Raw genomic sequence first — 18728 nt, 5'->3', positions numbered from 1 at the left:
GGGAGGCACACAGTTAGTAATGCTCTTCCAGATGTTTCAGGGAGAAATAGGATGTCCTATTGCACCGTAGGGAAGCTTACTGCATGATGGCTGTAATTCAATGGTGCAATAATCTCATGCAGTCTCCCATGTGACTATTAGCATGACTATTTGCTTAGGAAGTTCTCCTGTGCCTTTAATAACTGCGCAGAAGAGGGAATGATTGCAGGATAGCTTATAAAGTTTCTAGGGGTGCTACACTTAGTGAGATTCTCTGTTATGCAGCCATTAAAGTGACAGAAGTCCTGTCCTCCTGTGTGCTCAGCCATCCCAGCTGGATTGAGCAGTGAGCCTAACTAAATGAAATTATGGACATCTATGTTCAATAACCATAGTTTGTACATTTTCCCTACACCATCCATTCTATATACATGCAGAAGGTCATTGAAATGGGCAAACAGCTGGTGTTCTTACCGTTGTTATGTCCTAAATGCCATCAAATTGCTCCTTACTTGCTGTTGCGATTTGTTTATTGGTGTGATCTGTCCTCTTTTCATGTGTTAGGTATAAAAATGAAGAACTGATTACTCCTGCAAGTGAGCCTGGGAAGTACACAATCGAAAGCAAATATGGGGTGCATGTCTTGGATATAAACCGGTAAGGATATCTTCTTCTTTTTTTGGGAAGTACGTTTATGTGAATAAATGACCTCTATAAATATAGTGTACGATGCCACAGCAACTATAGGGAGAGTCAGATGACCACCCCATGGATTCAGAAAACATGGACTGTGTGCGGTAGCCCCACGCCCTTTGTAACCTAAAGCTTGACCACTTGTGTGATTGGTGCATGTGAAGGGACTGTACATGAGAAGAATCCTGATAGGGCTTGAATCCCCATGTGGATGAGCTCTATGTGAGCATATCTATATGTGCATTGAGCACCAAACATATGGCATACCTGTCAACTGCTCCGAAAAAAAATATGGACATTTTGTTTCCCCCCACAAGAGCATGGTGGGTATTTGCTCTTGCCTAATTTTGGGCCAATATCTCACTCCAAGAAAGCATGTTTTCCAGATCCGTGATCTTGCACAGCACCCCAAAACACATGTTTTAGGGTGCTGTGCCCAAAGAACTGCTTTTTCATGTCTGCAGTCTCATGTGGTGCCCCAAAATACGTGTTTTTGGGCAACATGACTGAAAAAGCGTTTTTTCTGGGTCCATAATCTTGCGCAGGTCATGTGATTCACATGGGATTTTGGACCCGGAAGATGTTGTCCTGGATTTGGGCTGCATCACTTGGGAGGGTATGGCCACTATGATCATAGGGGAGAAAGAAGATAATCAGAACCTTCTAATATGTTACACAAACCATTGGTCCTCCTAGACCTCTTAGACTAAGAAGGGAGGGAGTCTATTGCATTGGTAGGCACTGTAAAATTCACAGTCTGCTTGGACCATGACTTACCTGTAGTTAGTTGTTTCAAGGAAAGGTGGGCAAAATATTTTCTTGTGGGTGTGTGTGAGCCCAGGTGGAGACTTGCTTCAGGCAGAGCCTTGTGAAGGAGGGAGATGAAAGCAGGAATGGCTGTCTGAATACTGTAACACAACTTTTGGAAGTATTGACCCAGGCTGGTGGCAGCACCATTTGGACTCCAGAGCAAAACAGGCTGCAAAATAACCAGATAAATTTGTGGCTCTTAGGTTGCTTGCCCCGATCTAATGGAAATTGATGAAACAAATCCTCGATTTTACCAAGTGCAGGGAAAAACCTGCTGTAAACAGACAACACAAATGATTGTTTGGCCAGTCAGATAATTACAAATCGATCAGGCTGCTGTCTTTGGCGGTCAGCAGCAAATGCTGGCTGGAGTTTAAGTAGCCATAAGCCAATTTAAGGAAAGAGAATGCTAAAGAAGCCAGGAAAAAAAGCTAAAATTGACTTTTATGATCGTGGGAAATGCAAGCAAAGGCTAATGCTTCATTGTCTCATATCCACTTTCCATAGGAAGGATCAGGGGGGAAATGTTATTTTTTCTCTCCTAGAAATTAGGCAGAAACCTGTCTAATAGCAGCTTGGAATCTGCCTGATTTAATGTTTGTATATTTTTCTAGAACGGGTGATGGTCTTCTGTCCTTTTCCATTCAGGGAGATGATTTCCCCCTCTCCCCAGTATCTTTCCATGTTATCATTTCTTCTGACTTCTTAGGCGTCTTGGGGTCAAATTGTAGATGTGATGGCATTTATGTCTTTAAGCTCTTGTGTGGTGGGAGGGGTAGCCAGCCTGGGGCTGTGATATGGGGAGAGAAGGCTTTCACCCTTTGATTCCAAGCTGGACCAAAGATTAAAGCCCCCTCCTCATACCATAGTTCCAGTCTGGATATACCCTCTCTCCATGCCAGTGGTTTATAAGCAAAGGCTAAAGGTGTGAATCCCATCACACTTAGTTTGCACCTGGAAAGGACAATAATCCCTGGAAAAGCCAGTGAATGAAGTCTAGATGCATTTGGTTGAAAGGGTCTTCTTCCAAGTGTCTCTGTATTTGTGTGATTGAAGGTGTGCCTGAGGGAATTTGGACATGTCTTGAGATTGGATGTTTTTGGTGCCTATGCTTGTTTGCTTGGATGAAGAAGAGATTGAGGAGCAGGGAGTGGATGCATTTGGTGGTGCTAATGGAAAAGATGCTGCGCTAATGAATCACTAAGAAACTTGCTGAATATATATAAATTCAGGTGTGATCATTACTTATTACTTTATATAATTAGCTGGGATAAATTAATGGGTACCAATGAGCAACTGTGCTGTCCGGTGGAGGCGTTCTCTTTCTTTTATGGTTTTCTGAGGGCTTTTGTTCTCTTTCCACGTCCATTTTCCTCTGTCTTACACACACCCTAATAAAACCGCCCACTGAAACCAAATCCGATAGCTCAATTGGTAGAGAATGAGATTCTTGATCACAGGTGCATGGGTTCAAATCCTACATTGGGCAAAAAGATTCCTGAATTGCAGGGGGGTTGGACTGGATGATGCTTGGGTTTTTTTTGAAATGTTTTTATTGTTTTTTCCCACAAATATTTAAGCACACAAACAGATAAACAAAGACATAAACAAATAAACAATCATAAATCATAACCTTTTTGAGCCTTAATCTAATTAACATTGTTAAGTGACTTCCTCATATCCCCATGGTTGGGTTTCAATGGATATCATTTTAACGGTTTTCCAATTCAGTATTCTTATAAAATTTACTTAATCCTTAACGTCTTTCTTTCTAACCAATTCAGTATTCAACATATTGAATCATCACAAACTACATATATAAATCCTAAGCCTATCCGGTATTTGCAAGCCCCCCCCCCATTAATTTAACTTAACATATTTAACTAAATATTCGTTGAATTATGTGTCCACCACATATTAGTAATACATCATTAACTATGCGCATATGTTTCTTTTTTCTTTTTTACATTCATTTACTTGCCCCTCCTTTTCTCCAGTGAGCTCAAGGTGCTGTACAATGTTCTTCTTCTCCATTTTTATCCTCACAACAACCCCTTGAAGCTGGTTAGGCTCAGAGTGTGACTGGTTCATTCAGTGACCTTCATTGCCAAAGGGGCATCTGAATCTGGGCATCCCCATTTCTAGAATAAAACTCTTAAATATCACTCCAGACTGCTGCTTATTGCAGATTATGGTACGTAATTAATTGAATTAATTAACAGAGTCATACTGTTGCACCCAGAAAGGCACCTACAGCAACTTCTTCTACAGCTGATATTTAATGCCCCTTCCCAAGTCTTTTGCGATGTAGTAATTTGGACATCAGCCCTTATAATCCCCATATTACAGAAAGGGGGAATATTTGGTGACAGCCAAGAAAAATAAGCCCGAGATCAGAAAAAGCTGAATGGAGTGCTTTGGGCGTTCCCTCTTGATATTCATTAACAATCTTTGGAATGGAAGGAGAATGAATTTTTTAGTGTTCCATCAAGGTGTGTATCTGTGCTTTGCACAATGCAGTTTGTACTCACTAGTATTCATGTATACTCTTGAATTATGATGTCCAGCCACAAATTTTATTCCACAGTTTAACCCACTCCATCTTTCAGAAAGCCAGGCATTTGCATTCAGGTGAAGCTTACTGTCTATCATTCTTGTCCTGGACAAAAAAGAAAAGAAAAACTGATCATGGATTTCCAGATGTTTTGGGACTAAAACTCCCATCATCCCTAGCTAACAGGACTAGTGGTCAGGGATGATGGGAATTGTAGTTCCAAAACATCTGGAGGGCCAAGTTTGGCCATGCCTGATTTAAAACTTTTGGGATTTTTTGGGGAAAATAACAACCCCACATAATTAGTGAATGAAGACCATAGTTATGAAGGCGATTCATGAACTGATCTTGAATCTGTTTACATTTTTTGCAAAGTAGTCCAGAGGAGGTGAAGTCTTATTAAAATTTGAAGATATATCCTGGAAAGTTGCAGACATCTCTAGTGTCATTTTTGGGTGGTGGTGGAGCTATAGAACAGCTAAGATTCTCCGCCTATTTCAGTATTCTTCTCAGCTGTTCATGCCAATATGCTGAGCTTCTAGTCATCCGATACTTGGCCACTTCAAGCAGCTTAGGAATTTCTTGGCTGTCATCTTAGTGGTTCTCTGAAGCTTATGCAGAGAACTTTTCCTTCTGATGCAAGTGTGACATTTATTCCTATGAATATACTGGGTGCTCCTTGGCTCCAGTGGAAAAATTCTTGAAGAGCCAAAGATGTGGCATCACCCTACCATTTTTTTTAAAAGTTGCAATTGGACACTCTTCCATCTGTCCATTTGCCTGTCTCAGAGGACTCTGACATCTGCACCATAATCTAGTCCCGTCGCCCCCCCCCCACATTTTGGATCCATCAGCTCACTCTGTGTGGTTGTCTGTGTGTGTGTTTGTTTCAACAGCCAGGTGTTGCAGCGTTTATTTTCATATACTGTGGCCTTTCATATTCCTTTTCCTGGAACAAGCAGCAAAACAAAATGGCTTCTCTTTCCCATTCACTGCTTTTCAATTGGTCAGTGTTTCTACTTCCTATTGAAACCAGCAGCTGAGATCCCAATTTATTAAATTGTGCACCATATGTGAGATTTCACTTATGTGTAGCATTTATCCAGGTATGAAGAACCTGTGACCGTGCAAGATTTTTCTTCTGCCTGAGGCAAAAGAGCAAATGGTGCCCAGTACCAAGTGTACTCAGTATATGTAGTACCAAAAGCTGGTCAAATTATTTTGGTACCTGAGGCAAAACATCTCGTAAGGACAACTCTTATTCCCTGGGAATCAAAATACAACCAAAAAAATTAAATAACTAGTCGTTTACTGCCCTTTCATGACACTCCAAGCCACAGACCAGCAGTGGCAATATCACTCTGCCTAACAGTAAGATGAGGCTTGGTTGTTGTGGAGTTCCCATCAGCTCCAACTAGAATGACCATCATGGATGATGGGAGTTATAGTCCAATACACTATGGAGGCTATAAGTTCCCCATTCCTGAAGTATGATTTCATATCCTCTACCTTTGAATTCATAAAATTAATCGATTTCAGATCTCCCCTGCATATTATTCTGTGGTTTCTGCTGTATCATCTACTGTGGCAATACCTTCATTGACTGCTTAAGACCCCAGTTCCTCATGAACTGCTGCCACCCACATGAACCCGCCTGGGGAGATGGCCAGGAGGGAGCTGGCCAGGAACCCAGACAGCTGGTGTGGGGTCCTCTAATCCTGGTGGAGGGAGGTCCCAATTCATTGGTTCCTCAGGATCATTGGCAATGTAGAGATCAGATGGGGAGGGGTCGTGCTCCTTTGCTCTTTTTTGGGAGGAGGCCTCATGTTTGAGGACCAGGCAAATGGATACGAGGGTACAATCAGTGCCAGATTTACGTATAAGCTAAACAAGCTATAGCTTAGGGCCCCACTCTCTTGGCCCCCCCCAAAAAAATTAAAGGGGAAAAACTGGATGTACATTTCTAAAATATAAGATAAAAAACAAATAAAATAAAACAAAACCTACGTACAGTAACAGTGTTGTGTGGGCTGCTATGATGTAAGTAATGGGCGCCGCATATAGCATATATTCAACACAAAAAACAATGACAGTTTGTTGTTGACAAAGGACAGCTGGAAATATAAAGGGCCCCATTACCTTCAGTAGCTTAGGGCCTCATCGAACCTGGGTACAATTCACCTTCCCTTCCATTTGCTAACCTCTCAGGCAAAGTGCTAATGCCCAAATAGGAACTGTCAGTAAATATTTTCCCAACAAAGTTGTGCTCATAAAAGATAACTCACATTTCTTTACTATTTGTCATGCGAAGACAGCATCAACAGCCTTGTTATTGTCTAGGTACAGTCAGTGCATGATCTGTGTTTCCTTTATTAGCAAGGCTGTTGCTATTTCCACAGAGATTTTCCACAGGTGTGCAAAATATAGATAAGGATCTAGTGGTGATGATGAAGATAGGGATCTAGTGGTGACAGCAACAGTAAAAAGGCTTCCCTTCACTCTTCAGAAATAGACTGTTATCAGGTACCTTTTGATCCAATCTATAGGTACTGAATTTTGGCTGTTCATTTCAACTTTATAGAAGTCCAGAAACAATTCTGAGTATAGTTTGCCCTTTCAAAAATTATTTGAAGGCATAGACATTTATCAGAAGTGAGCAGAAATTTCATTTTAGATTAGCTGCTTTGAGTTCCCTTAGAAAGAAAAGTAGGATAATAAAATAAATAGTATCCATTGCATCCACAGTACAGTCTTGTTTTTCTTTTTGTTTGTTTTTTGCTAATGACTATAATTCACTTTTTGCAATATAACACACAATTTTCAAGTCTCTGTGACTATTAAATTCCCCCGATTCGCCTCTAGTTTTTGCAATGCATGAGCAATGATCTGCCTCTAGGAGGAGCTACAACCCTTAGATATGACTACTGTAAAGTGATTCCAGAGTTTACTGTCATTCATAAGCGAGTTATCAAAATGAAGTAGTGAACATTTCACCTTTCAGTGATGTCATAGACCAAAGGAAGTGCTTTGATTGCAGATCTTCACTTTATTTTTCCTCTTCATTCCCTCTTCTCCCTTCTCCTCATGCAAAGCAAGGCTGTGAAATTGTTGCTTTCGCGAAAAGGTCCACTTCACACCACAAAAGCTAACCGGGCATCCCAACTCTCTGTGTCGGTTATCGTCTGTCAAATCAGAAGCAAATGTGAAAGCGATAGTTATATCCTCTTTTTTCACCTTTCCTTATCTATATCTATCTAATCTCAATATGATCTTTGCAGAGGAAATCTGAAACTTCATCTTTAAAGGCACAGATGTTCAAAATGTGGTCTCCTGTCACTTAGGAGGAAATTTGCCTAGTGAACATGTTAGGATATACCTGGATTTTACACAGAAGCATCCAAGCACATATTCTCAAGTGCATCACAAAAGTATTGCAGTTTTTAAAAAACGTTTCTTGCAGGACCCTGGGACCTGAAGACTCAGTGGAAGTGCAATTTTAAAACATGTTCCAAAGAGTTTGATTCCTTCTCTGCCCATCTTTATGGCATTGTTGTTGTTGTTTAGTCGTTTAGTCATGTCCGACTCTTCGTTACCCCATGGACCAGAGCACACCAGGCACTCCTGTCTTCCACTGCCTCCACTGGTCAAACTCATGCTGGTAGCTTCGAGAACACTGTCCAACCATCTCGTCCTCTGTCATCCCCTTCTCCTTGTGCCCTCCATCTTTCCCACCATCAGGGTCTTTTCCAGGGAGTCTTCTCATGAGGTGGCCAAAGTATTGGAGCCTCAGCTTCAGGATCTGTCCTTCCAGTGAGCACTCAGGGCTGCTTTCCTTAAGAATGGATATGTTTGATCTTCTTGCAGTCCATGGAACTCTCAAGAGTCTCCTCCAGCACCATTATTCAAAAGCATCAATTCTTTGGCGATCAGCCTTCTTTATGGTCCTGCTCTCACTTCCATACATCACTACTGGGAAAATCATGGCTTTAACTATGCGGACCTTTGTTGGCAAGGTGATGTCTCTGCTTTTTAGGATGCTGTCTAGGTTTGCCATCGCCTTTCTCCCAAGGAGCAGGCGTCTTTTAATTTCATGACTGCTGTCACCATCTGCAGTGATCATGGAGCCCAAGAAAGTAAAATCTCTCACTGTTTCCATTTCTTCCCCTTCTATTTGCCAGGAGGTGATGGGCCCAGTGGCATTTACTTTATGGCATTACTTGGGTCAACTTCATCTGTGGAAGTAGAAACTCTTGTTTCTGCTAAATGAGCAATATCAGACTTCTTGCTGCTGTTTTGAACCTGAACCTGTATTTCAGGGGTAGGAGGTTGTTTTTCAACCTGAGGGCTGCATCCCTTTGTGGAAAAGCTTTTGGGGACCATATGCCAGTGGTGGGAGGTGCTGGAACCCACGTTGCGTGGATTTAATACCAAAAGTGTGCAGGGCCACCCCCACTCTATTTCTCTGATAGACACGCACAGGGGTGGTGCGTCCCATTTTGCATGGTGAGTTGAAACGGGAAGTGTCTGTGGAAAAGGGGCTGACCCAGCTCTCCCTCCTCTGTCAACCCCTGGCAGTCTAGTAAAATGGTTTTGTAAGTACTGTGATCTTGTTTGCATCTCTCCCTCTGACCCTTTTTAGAGCTCACTATGATGACACCGCTACCTACACTGCCGTGGCGACAAATGTGCACGGTCAGGCGTCCACCAGTGCTGCTGTCGTCGTGAGGAGTAAGTAAGCTACAGAAACAGTCCAAAGAGAAATACCCACAGCGATGCTTAAGTTGCTCGTGTCAGAACTGTTTGTCCCTTTCTTTCAGGGTTCAGAGGTGATGAGGAGCCTTATCCTGCTGGAGTTCTTCCTATTACCTGTAAGTCCATTTAGTAATTTGATGTAGTCGTATGGGCGTCAGGAGTCTCCGTAGTACATTTCCCCAGAATCATAATAAATTTTGCTTCAAGTCTGCTATTGGGCACAATTTAAGATGGCAGTTTTAACCTATACAACTCTGAACAGCCTGGAGCCTGCATATCTAAGAAACACCTCAATCTCAACGAGCTCTTTGCACTGTTAGGAGTGGACTTCTTGTGCGTGCCAGATAACATCTGCTGGGGCTGTTGCGTGTCGAGGTCCCCAAGTGGTGTAGTGGTTAAGAGCGGTAGTCTCGTAATCTGGTGAACCGGGTTCGCATCTCCGCTCCTCCACTTGCAGCTGCTGGGTGACCTTGGGCTAGTCACACTTCTCTGAAGTCTCCCAGCCCCACTCACCTGACAGAGTGTTTGCTGTGGGGGAGGAAGGGAAAGGAGAATGTTAGCCGCTTTGAGACTCCTTCGGGTAGTGATAAAGCGGGATATCAAATCCAAATCCAAACCCCAAATAAAACACAATTCACACATAATTTTAGTTTAAGGTTTTTGGCACAATTTTGGCCAAAACATTATTAAAATACAAAAAATGCGAGTGGTTGCTTAGGCATTGGTTACGGCTATCTGACCCCGCATGGACAGACTGACATTTCGCATGACCGCGAAAGTCAGAAACAGAGGACATTTTGGGGAGAGCGATGGAGAAGGGGACCTTCCCTCACCTCTCCCCAAATGCTCCCAGGGGCTCTTGCGTGGCCCTAGACCCTTGTCAGGGGTTTGGACAAAAAAATGGCAAGCCCCTGGATTCCTTTAATGGAATACCCTTGCAGCAGCAGCATTAGAGGGGCAGGCACAGTCAATCCATGCCCCTCTACCAACCAAATCCTAACACCAATGCCTAACCGCAACATTACAAGTTGTGACTATTTGCTATGCAGTAGGCAAAAACCAAATGGCCCCAGCCAATCAGCCAAATGGACAAAATTCCTACCAGGCCCCTGCCCCAAAAGCAGACGACCCCATGACAGGCATAGCAAGGTGAACCCAAACAACCCTAAATATAGGGAGGGTTGGCGGGCAATCCGATGCGTGCAGCGAAAAGAGGAAGCTCAATGCTGCGCGCAGGGGTTTTAACATTTCTAGCTGTCAATCAGAAAATGGCAACATCAAAACCTCCCCCACAACAAGGGGAGCCCAATCACAATGGTGGCCAACTCAATTTTACCCGTCCAGCAACAGTGGGGTGTCCTGTTAGCTCCCACCGCAACATGTGCTCTCCATTAAGGAGAACACGCTATAGCCAAGGTTCTAAGCCTTCTAAGCCAAGGTTTCCCAAACTTGGGTCTCCAGCTGTTTTTGGACTGCATTTCCCATCATCCCTGACCACTGGTCCTGCTAGCTAGGGATGATAGGAGTTGTAGTCCAAAAACAGTTGGAGACCCAAGTTTGGGAAACCCTGTTCCAAGCAGTGCTCCTGGTCTGTGGAACTCCTTACCAAAACAAGCTCACCAAATGATCAACTCCTGGGGGAAAGTCTAAACTGTCCTATGTTTAATGTCTTGCTGGGGTTATGCATCTCTCTATCTTGTTTTTTCTCCCTATATTACTGTACTTCACACTAGATTCATTCTTGTTTTGCTTACAGTGCCCATGCCCCTGGACATCTGCTTCTCCCATTTTGATGTTCAGTTCTTGGAGAGGTTTGGTGTCACCTTTGGTGTGGAAGGGGAAACGTTGACCCTCAGGTGTGATCTGCTGATCACACCAGAGCTGAATCGCCTTCGACCTCGGGCTGAGTGGTACAGAGATGGTATGTTTTTCTTTCTTCAGGTGAAATATGTGGCTGCTCTTAAATGGCCGCTCACCTTTTTCTCAGTTGGGCGGTGGTTGCGGCCTTAAAGTTGTGGCATTTTAAAATCAACATTGTTGTTTGCTTGAGTTATTTTATCCCACTTCAGTTTAGTCGCTGCCAGGGGAGGGGGCACTGCAACTGGGAATTTTTCAAGGGGTATAGTATTGTGTGATGTCAGTCAGAAGCGTACTCTGTGGGTGTCCTTGGGTAGATTTCTCAAGAGCACTAGACATGTTGATAGTGACTGCTATCTTTCTGCAAATCTTCAGTGTACTCTGAATTAATAGCATTAGTCTAGAAAGCCAATGGTAAAAGCCCTCTTGGGTAAGAGCGTTACTAATGGACTGATGAATATTTTTCTTTAAAAAGTACTGATTTTAGCACACTCAGCATAGATAAGTCTGGGTTTGCGTTCACTCCCTTGTAGAAGTTGTTTCATTTTTCTCAGTATTAAAATCTTTCCCTCCTCATCTTTTTTTTTCTGAATTAATTATACGAACGGATAAGGTGGACTTCTGCAGTTTACTTCCCCTAATTGGACCCATGGGAATTTCCTGCTTGCTCCAAATTACTATAGTTTAAAGCATTTATTGGCTATTAAACTCTGGGGAATGCAGTATGTATAAAAATCGGTTAAGTCAGATCCTGTTTATGGTTCACACATTCTGGAAGTACAGAGACACATTTCAGATTTCTGCTGCTGATTAACATTACAGGATTTCCATTTTAAAATACTTGGCAAAAGTAGGCTTGCCATACAACAGGAAAATTCATGTCATGTCCTGATTTTGTGGTGTAAAATTGGCATTGTGGTTTTTATACAGTATATGTTGGAAGCTGCCCAGAGTGGCTGGGGCAACCCAGTCAGATGAGTGGGATGTAATAATAATAATAATAATAATAATAATAATAATAATAATAATGAAATAGGACATCCCTATTTTCATTGGAGAAATGTTGGAGGGTATGCATCCAGGATATGACCTACAACATGCTTTCAGCCAATGATATATTGAGATGGCCACTGGTTGTCACGGAGGCCATGAAGTCCTCAATTAGGACACTCAATGTGGCCTTGGTATGAAAGTTTAGTTTCCCAACATTACTCTGTGGGAGTTCTCCAACACCACCTTCTGGCCCCAGCACAAGGCACAAATGTCATTACAATCACTTAATTGCATAGGTTTTAATTGCACAGTTAATTGCACACTTAATTGCACAGTCTAAAATATTATGACTTTTGAAAGTTGTCTGTGTATTTCCAGACACAACTCGTGCAGAGATCTGAACTTAAGTGCTCATTTTAACAAGACCTTATTGATTAGACTATATCTGTATAGAACAGTTCCCCTTGCCCTAAAAATAGCCAAATCAATTATTAAGGTAAGAGGTAAGAAATGGAATCTGTGGGATCTTCTTTAGCCATGATAAAATATTCTACACATTTCATTGCATCAATTGCACTAGTCATACTGATTAATTTACATTAATTTTGAGTCACAACCTCTCACCTGTGAGAAATTCAAACTTAATTTGATTCACTGCTCAGCAGGAATGCCCACAAGATTTTAAATTAAGTGTGTATTTATAGCAGACTTCAGATTAAACTGAAATCTGGCCTTAAGTCATTCCCCCCCCCCCATCCAATTTAATCTGACACATGCCTTGGATAGAGAAGTTTATTTAAAAGGATCAAAAGTGCATACACAGAGTGATAACTCTTGATTAGGTGTGTGCAATCCAGCCAAAGTTAAGCATATTTAAATCCCATTGATTTATGTGGGAGAGCAAAGCCTGTGCTTAACTTGCTGCTGTTGAAATCAATAGGTCTTAAAATACTTAACTTTGACTGGATCGTTCTCTAGATTATGTTTTCATGACATTGCTTCAAAAGGGTTTGTGGTTTTTCTTTTTTTTGGGGGGGGGGGGGGAATGTGGTCCAGGTGAGCTGATTTGTTTAAAATGGCAGCGTTGAGACATCTCGTCACCAGGTCTCTGAGGGACAGTCTCAAGTAGTGCAAAAATAGAATACACATATCTTTATATAATTGGAGGTGGCATGAATCTGAAGGTTGACAGTTTGGTTCTTTAAAGATAGAACTTTAAAAGATACGCTGTAAAGTTTCTCCTGAATACGTTTGCCCTAAAATGACTGTCTCAATGATTCAGCGTAGGTCAGAATAGGATCAGGGTCATTCAGTCACTGCTAACCTGATGATATGTGCAAATCTGTTCCAGATGTGCTCGTGAAAGATTCCAAGTGGACGAAAACATTCTTTGGAGATGGCCGGGCAGCACTGTCCTTTACCCACCTGAACAAGGATGACGAAGGCTTATATACGTTGCGTTTAGTTTCGAAAGGAGGAGTGAGTGAATACAGTGCATTTCTGTTTGTGAGAGGTATGATATTCTTCGGTATTGTTGTCGTTGTTGTTGTTTAGTCATTTAGTCGTTTCCGACTCTTTGTTACCCCATGGACCAGAGCACACCAGGCACTCCTGTCTTCCACTGCCTCCCGCAGTTTAGTCAAACTCATGCTGGTAGCTTCGGGAACACTATCCAACCATCTCGTCCTCTGTCGTCCCCTTCTCCTTGTGCCCTCCATCTTTCCCAACATCAGGGTCTTTTCCAGGGAGTCTTCTCTTCTCATGAGGTGGCCAAAGTACTGGAGCCTCAGCTTCAAGATCTGTCCTTCCAGTGAGCACTCAGGGCTGATTTCCTTCAGAATGGATAGGTTTGATCTTCTTGCAGTCCATGAGACTCTCAAGAGTCTCCTCCAGCACCATAATTCCAAAGAATCAATTCTTTGGCAATCAGCCTTCTTTATGGTCCAGCTCTCACTTCCATACATCACTACTGGGAAAACCAGAGCTTTAACTATACGGACCTTTGTTGGCAAGGTGTTCTTTGGTATATGGAACGATTATGCATTGTTCTGCATGTCTGATCATCAGAACTGGGAGTGGGGGGAGGTAGGCTGCAACAGTCTATCTTTGCCAGATGTCATCACCATGGGAAATTAGGAGACATGTCCCTTAGAGACACTCCCTTTCAGGGGTTATGCTTGTTGTGGCTGACTATCATGCAAGAACATGGATGCAACACTTGTATGTCCACACCATGGTGCTTGCATGTACAGGAGAATTCGATTCAATTCATGGAATGCCTGAGGGAGAAAAGAAAAAGGAGTTGCCTAAATCAGATGTGTAAATGAAAAGGAGAGGAATACATTAAGATAGAATGAAGGTCACCATTTGACCTCACATTTGCGTTCACAATTCCCCCTGGCAAGTCAGAATAAGATTATATGAGTCCATAGGGGAAGGGGCTCCATTTTAAATTCCTTATTTTAAATGAGCACATTTCTGTTATGTGTAGCATTTTAGATTTCGTTAAATACTTCGGGAGAAATCCTCTGCTATAAGCAGTTGAGCTATGCTGCATTATACTCTGTGACAGAATAGCTCTGATAATAAACTTATTTTCTTGCAAGTATAAACAATTTCAGTAGAATTTACTTCCAAGGAAGTTCACTCTGACTCCCAACCTTAGAAATACTGTGGGTTTTTTTTTTGTTTTTTTTTTTACATACACATCTTCTGTGCCGTTTGGTGTTGGGGGCGGGGCAAAAAATTACCATTTCTCTCTCTGAAACAAGTACCAATGTCATCTCATAAAACTTCCTAGCTCTCTGTTTTTTGTTCTTGTTTTTCCCTTCACTGGAGCCATATTTTGTTTCTCCAGTATACTCTTTGCTCATAAACTTACATGGAAAATTCCACCTCAGAGAAGACAAGATGGCAGAAGGTGAAAGTTGAATGTTCATAGTGGCCAGCTCTGATACAGGGAGATGGAACCTTCGGGCCCCCAGACTCCAACTCCCATCATGCCTTGGCACTGGCTGTACTGAGGCTGATGGGAGTTGGAGTCCAACAAGATCTGGAGGTCAACAGATTCTTGTTCTAATACATGCTCCCCAATGAACGAATCTCTGAACTAAGGGGGCTTCAGGGCAACGTGGGTGTTGAAGATGTTTATTTTCATTTTAAAAATAATAATTCCCAAAGAAAAGTGAACATTATTGAAATTAAGACAGTTATGAAAGGGCAGCCAATCCACATTTTGGGTAAGAAGCCCAACATTGGTAAGATAAAAAACAATCTTGAGAGGAAAATATTCTCAAAGAGCCAGTATTTCAACAGATTAGCTATAACATCCAGAATGAGCACTCACACTTTACATTGTGGGTGTCCTTTGTGGGATTGCGCACATTGTTACAGTTCCCAGGGAACTTACTGGCAAACAGGGGCTGGTCTGCCTCTCAGTGTTCTTATTTGGAGGTTTATGCCCAGCCTCAGTAGTCAAGTTTCAATGCTGGGAGCTGGGACCAGACCCATTTATATATAGGGGGTGGAGCCAACAGTAGCCAGGCAGTTGGCTCTGGAGATTCACCCACCCTCCCCTCCCTTAGTTTAATGTTTTCTTGTTTGCAGGTTAACTTTTTCTTCCTGTTTAGCGGGCGCTTCTACGGTCTTTGACTGGTTGCTGTTGATGGACCAGGAAGAAATTTTCCTGCATTGGCAGGTTTTGTCCTCCCCATAGCAGTTTGTCACAACTTTGGTGGTTTATGGCCTTGGGTGGAATCCTTTAGTCTTTCCTTCCCTATGGGGGGGGAGCGTGAAGTGGTGACTCACTCCCCTGCAGCGGTGATTCCAGGGTCCCCTCTCAAAAGGGGTTATATATATATATGGGTGTCACTGGCCATACACCGAAAGGTTGTCAGTGAACTACCCTGCGTGCGGGGGTATGGGCTGGGCTTCCTGCGTACACATACATCTCGCAGTGCACCCCCATATCCCATTTACCCTGAGGAGCCCCAGTTCCTCCGGCTGGGGGGCTGGGAGGGATACATGCCCAAGGCCTAAGCCAAGGTCTACATCTGGAAGTTTAATAAAGTTGTGGCCTAATTTTAATTCCATAACACGTCAGAGTCTTTAGTCCTTCCTTATGATCCCTGGGGGCTGGGGCTGTCGCGGCCTGGTCACGCAAACTGGATATTCTTTAAGGCCGAACCATAGTGTCATGTTGCTTTTTTGCATACTCTTTCCTTAATGCACACGCAATGTATGTTCTGGAGGGACATATTTTCCTGTATATAAAATCCCTTTATACAGCTGGATCTATCATGGCATGAAATGCCACTTCTTCCTTTTTTGCACGAATGATTTATGACACATAGCTTGTTGTCGCAACGTCAGTTCCTCAGGTTTAGAGCTGAACTTCTTTTTAAAGCCACCAAATTTATGCCTCCCACCCCCCGGTTTAGTTTAATTGAAACCCAGAATCATGATCATCAAGTTTATTTTCCAAACAATGCTCAAAGCAATTCACAAGAATAGGAAACAAAGCAATAGGTATAACATAGTCATAAATATCGCAAACACATTTCATAAATATGGTAATTTATATCCACATTAGCAAACTAACAGAAACATTGCTCATGGGTTTCATATACACGCACCCGCTGAGAATATCAACTGAATTATGGCTCAGATGTCATTAAATCTACATTTTTTGCTTGGTTTCAGATGCTGATGCCCTGGTAATGGGGGCACCAGGAGCACCAATGGATGTGAAATGTTATGATGCCAACAGAGATTATGTTATTGTTACTTGGAAACCACCCAATACAACCCATGAAGCTCCAGTTATTGGCTATTTTGTGGACAGGTATATGTCTGGTGGGGTTGCTGTTTCTTTTGTACATCAAACCCATAAACAATGATTAAGGAGTCTAACACTGGTTTTTTACTTGCTATGGTGAATTAAGAGCAGTATCATTCGGGTCTCTTTTATTGCTCCTGTTTCTGTGTGGGGTTTATGATTTTGTCACCAAGTCTCCAGCCTCAGTTCCAGCCTTATTTGAGCTGGGTCACACAAGCAGATACATGGGATAGCCATCTGGGAAAGCTCAGCATGAAACGCTTAATCTTAGGGTGTTAGTTCAAGCGCCACCTTGGGCAAAAAATTCCTTCATTGGACTAGTTGACCCATGTGGTCTCTTCTAACTCTACAATGCTATGATAAACCACATCTGAATGTGTGTCAGCTCCATGGACTCCTATAAGTATTTTACTACTACACTCCATTAGTACCTTAACTTACAGCAGAACCCTGCTTTGCCACCCAATGTTTCTAAAGTCACTGACCAGACTCCACATTCAGCATGGATGTGTATGGCAAGAAATAACATACATGTCTTCAACAACCCTAATAAACCACATAAGAGGAATTTTATGCATGGTTTTGCCATTCCACTTTGTTACATGTTCCTGGAGCAGTGTGGGATCCTTGTCACGGATAAGTATCTCGTCTTCGGCATTAGTTGGCTGTTACGAAACGTTGGAAAGCTTTTTATTCCCCTTGTCTTTTTGTCCCTTTCCAAAACCCAGATGTGAAGTGGGTACTGAAAACTGGGTTCAATGCAATGATGCTCCTGTTAAAATCTGCAAATATCCAGTGACTGGGCTGTTTGAAGGGCGTTCCTACACATTCCGTGTGAGGGCAGTCAACCAGGCTGGCATCAGCAGGCCATCTAGAATCTCTGAAGCAGTGGCAGCTCTTGACCCAGTTGACTTGGAAAGATTGCAAAGTAAGTAACATGCGAACGAAAGAACTCTTCAGCATTTATTCAAGCTGCAACCTTACACATATTTACTAAGAGGTATGTCCCACTGATTCCAGTGGGACTTCTGTTTGTATAAAAATGTTGAGAATTGCATTGTAACTTAATATTTGAAAGGATTTTTTTTTTAAGCAGAAGGAGATTTTTTTATGGGGGAGTGGAGAGGTCTGTTCCCCCTATTATCTTCACTAGCTAACGATAACGCAAGAGAGCACCAACCTTGATATGCTTGGCTTTCTTGCTGTCAGAATTAAAAGGTGCACTCTATGATCCAAATGGGTTCCTTTTATTTGTATTATTTCAACATTCAAAATTGATTTTTCAGATATAGTACTCAACCCGTACATCAGAATAGTTTTCTACAGCCAGTAAGCTCTTTCTCCTGCCTCTTCCCTCTGCATATTTGAAAGCCTTTGAAACTCCTCTTGATTATTTCAAGTAAAAATATAACTAATCTGGTATCATTTGTAGATTCCTCTATGGATGATGCTTAACTCTTGCCCAGACAGCAAGGAGTGATTTTCATTCGTCTGGGGTTCTTAAAACAGCTTTTGTTCTGTTTTGTTTCTATTTAACTTATAACAAAGCAATAACTAACAGGACATGTTTAATTTTGAAGAACTTTACCTCTGTTATAAATTGCTAGCTTCAATCCCTTTTACAGTGATTGCTTTCATCAGTTAGACAAAGCTGAGGTCCTTATAAAAATGATTTTTGCAACATCTAATTCAACTTCATCTTGCAATTTATGTAAGCTATCTAAGGAGGTGCTCTTGAGTTCAAACCTGAGTACACAAGAATTGCCTAAATCAGGCAAAGTAGCCATCTATTTCTAACAGTAGGTAACCCAATGTCTATGGTAGACTAACAAACCATCCATGCTGAAGACAGGCATTTCGTGTTGCTTGTCCTCCCAAAATCTGATAATAATATGTGATTCCAATATGATGATGATAATATATAACATGGGGATTCTGTTCTTAGCTATTATGGCTTGTAATCTGATAGAAATTATCTTCCATTTTCTCCCCCCTAAGCTTTTTTCAAAAAGACATCTAACAGCAACACTACCACAAAAATCCATAAAACAACATGATGTTTCTTTAAAGTACTTAATTTTTCATTTTCTTCTGAATTATTAATTTGATTGGATGACCCCAAAGTCTCCTATTTTTAAGAGAGGTTAAGATATTTTCCTAGTCAGATCATTACTTTCATCTTTTTTAAAAACAACAAGGTAAGGTAAAGGACCCCTGGACGGTTTAAGTCCAGTCAAAGGCGACTATGGGGTG

General features: G+C 42.0%; 1 protein-coding gene across 1 annotated transcript in view; it reads left to right on the top strand.

Moving 5' to 3' along the window:
- MYOM2 (myomesin 2) overlaps positions 1 to 18728 on the top strand; it is an 81103-nt gene that overhangs the window by 19853 nt on the left and 42522 nt on the right. The window contains exons 6-12 of the mRNA XM_083607054.1: positions 544 to 636; positions 8676 to 8764; positions 8854 to 8904; positions 10545 to 10709; positions 12990 to 13151; positions 16340 to 16481; positions 17204 to 17407. Coding sequence (XP_083463180.1) covers positions 544 to 636; positions 8676 to 8764; positions 8854 to 8904; positions 10545 to 10709; positions 12990 to 13151; positions 16340 to 16481; positions 17204 to 17407 — 906 coding nt within the window. The remainder of the gene's footprint in view (positions 1 to 543; positions 637 to 8675; positions 8765 to 8853; positions 8905 to 10544; positions 10710 to 12989; positions 13152 to 16339; positions 16482 to 17203; positions 17408 to 18728) is intronic.

The sequence above is a fragment of the Podarcis filfolensis genome, assembly GCF_964270895.1.
Source record: "Podarcis filfolensis genome assembly, chromosome: 3".
Taxonomy (NCBI): domain Eukaryota; kingdom Metazoa; phylum Chordata; class Lepidosauria; order Squamata; family Lacertidae; genus Podarcis; species Podarcis filfolensis.
The sequence above is the reverse complement of the archived record's forward strand: the minus strand, read 5'-3'. Positions and strand labels throughout refer to the sequence as shown.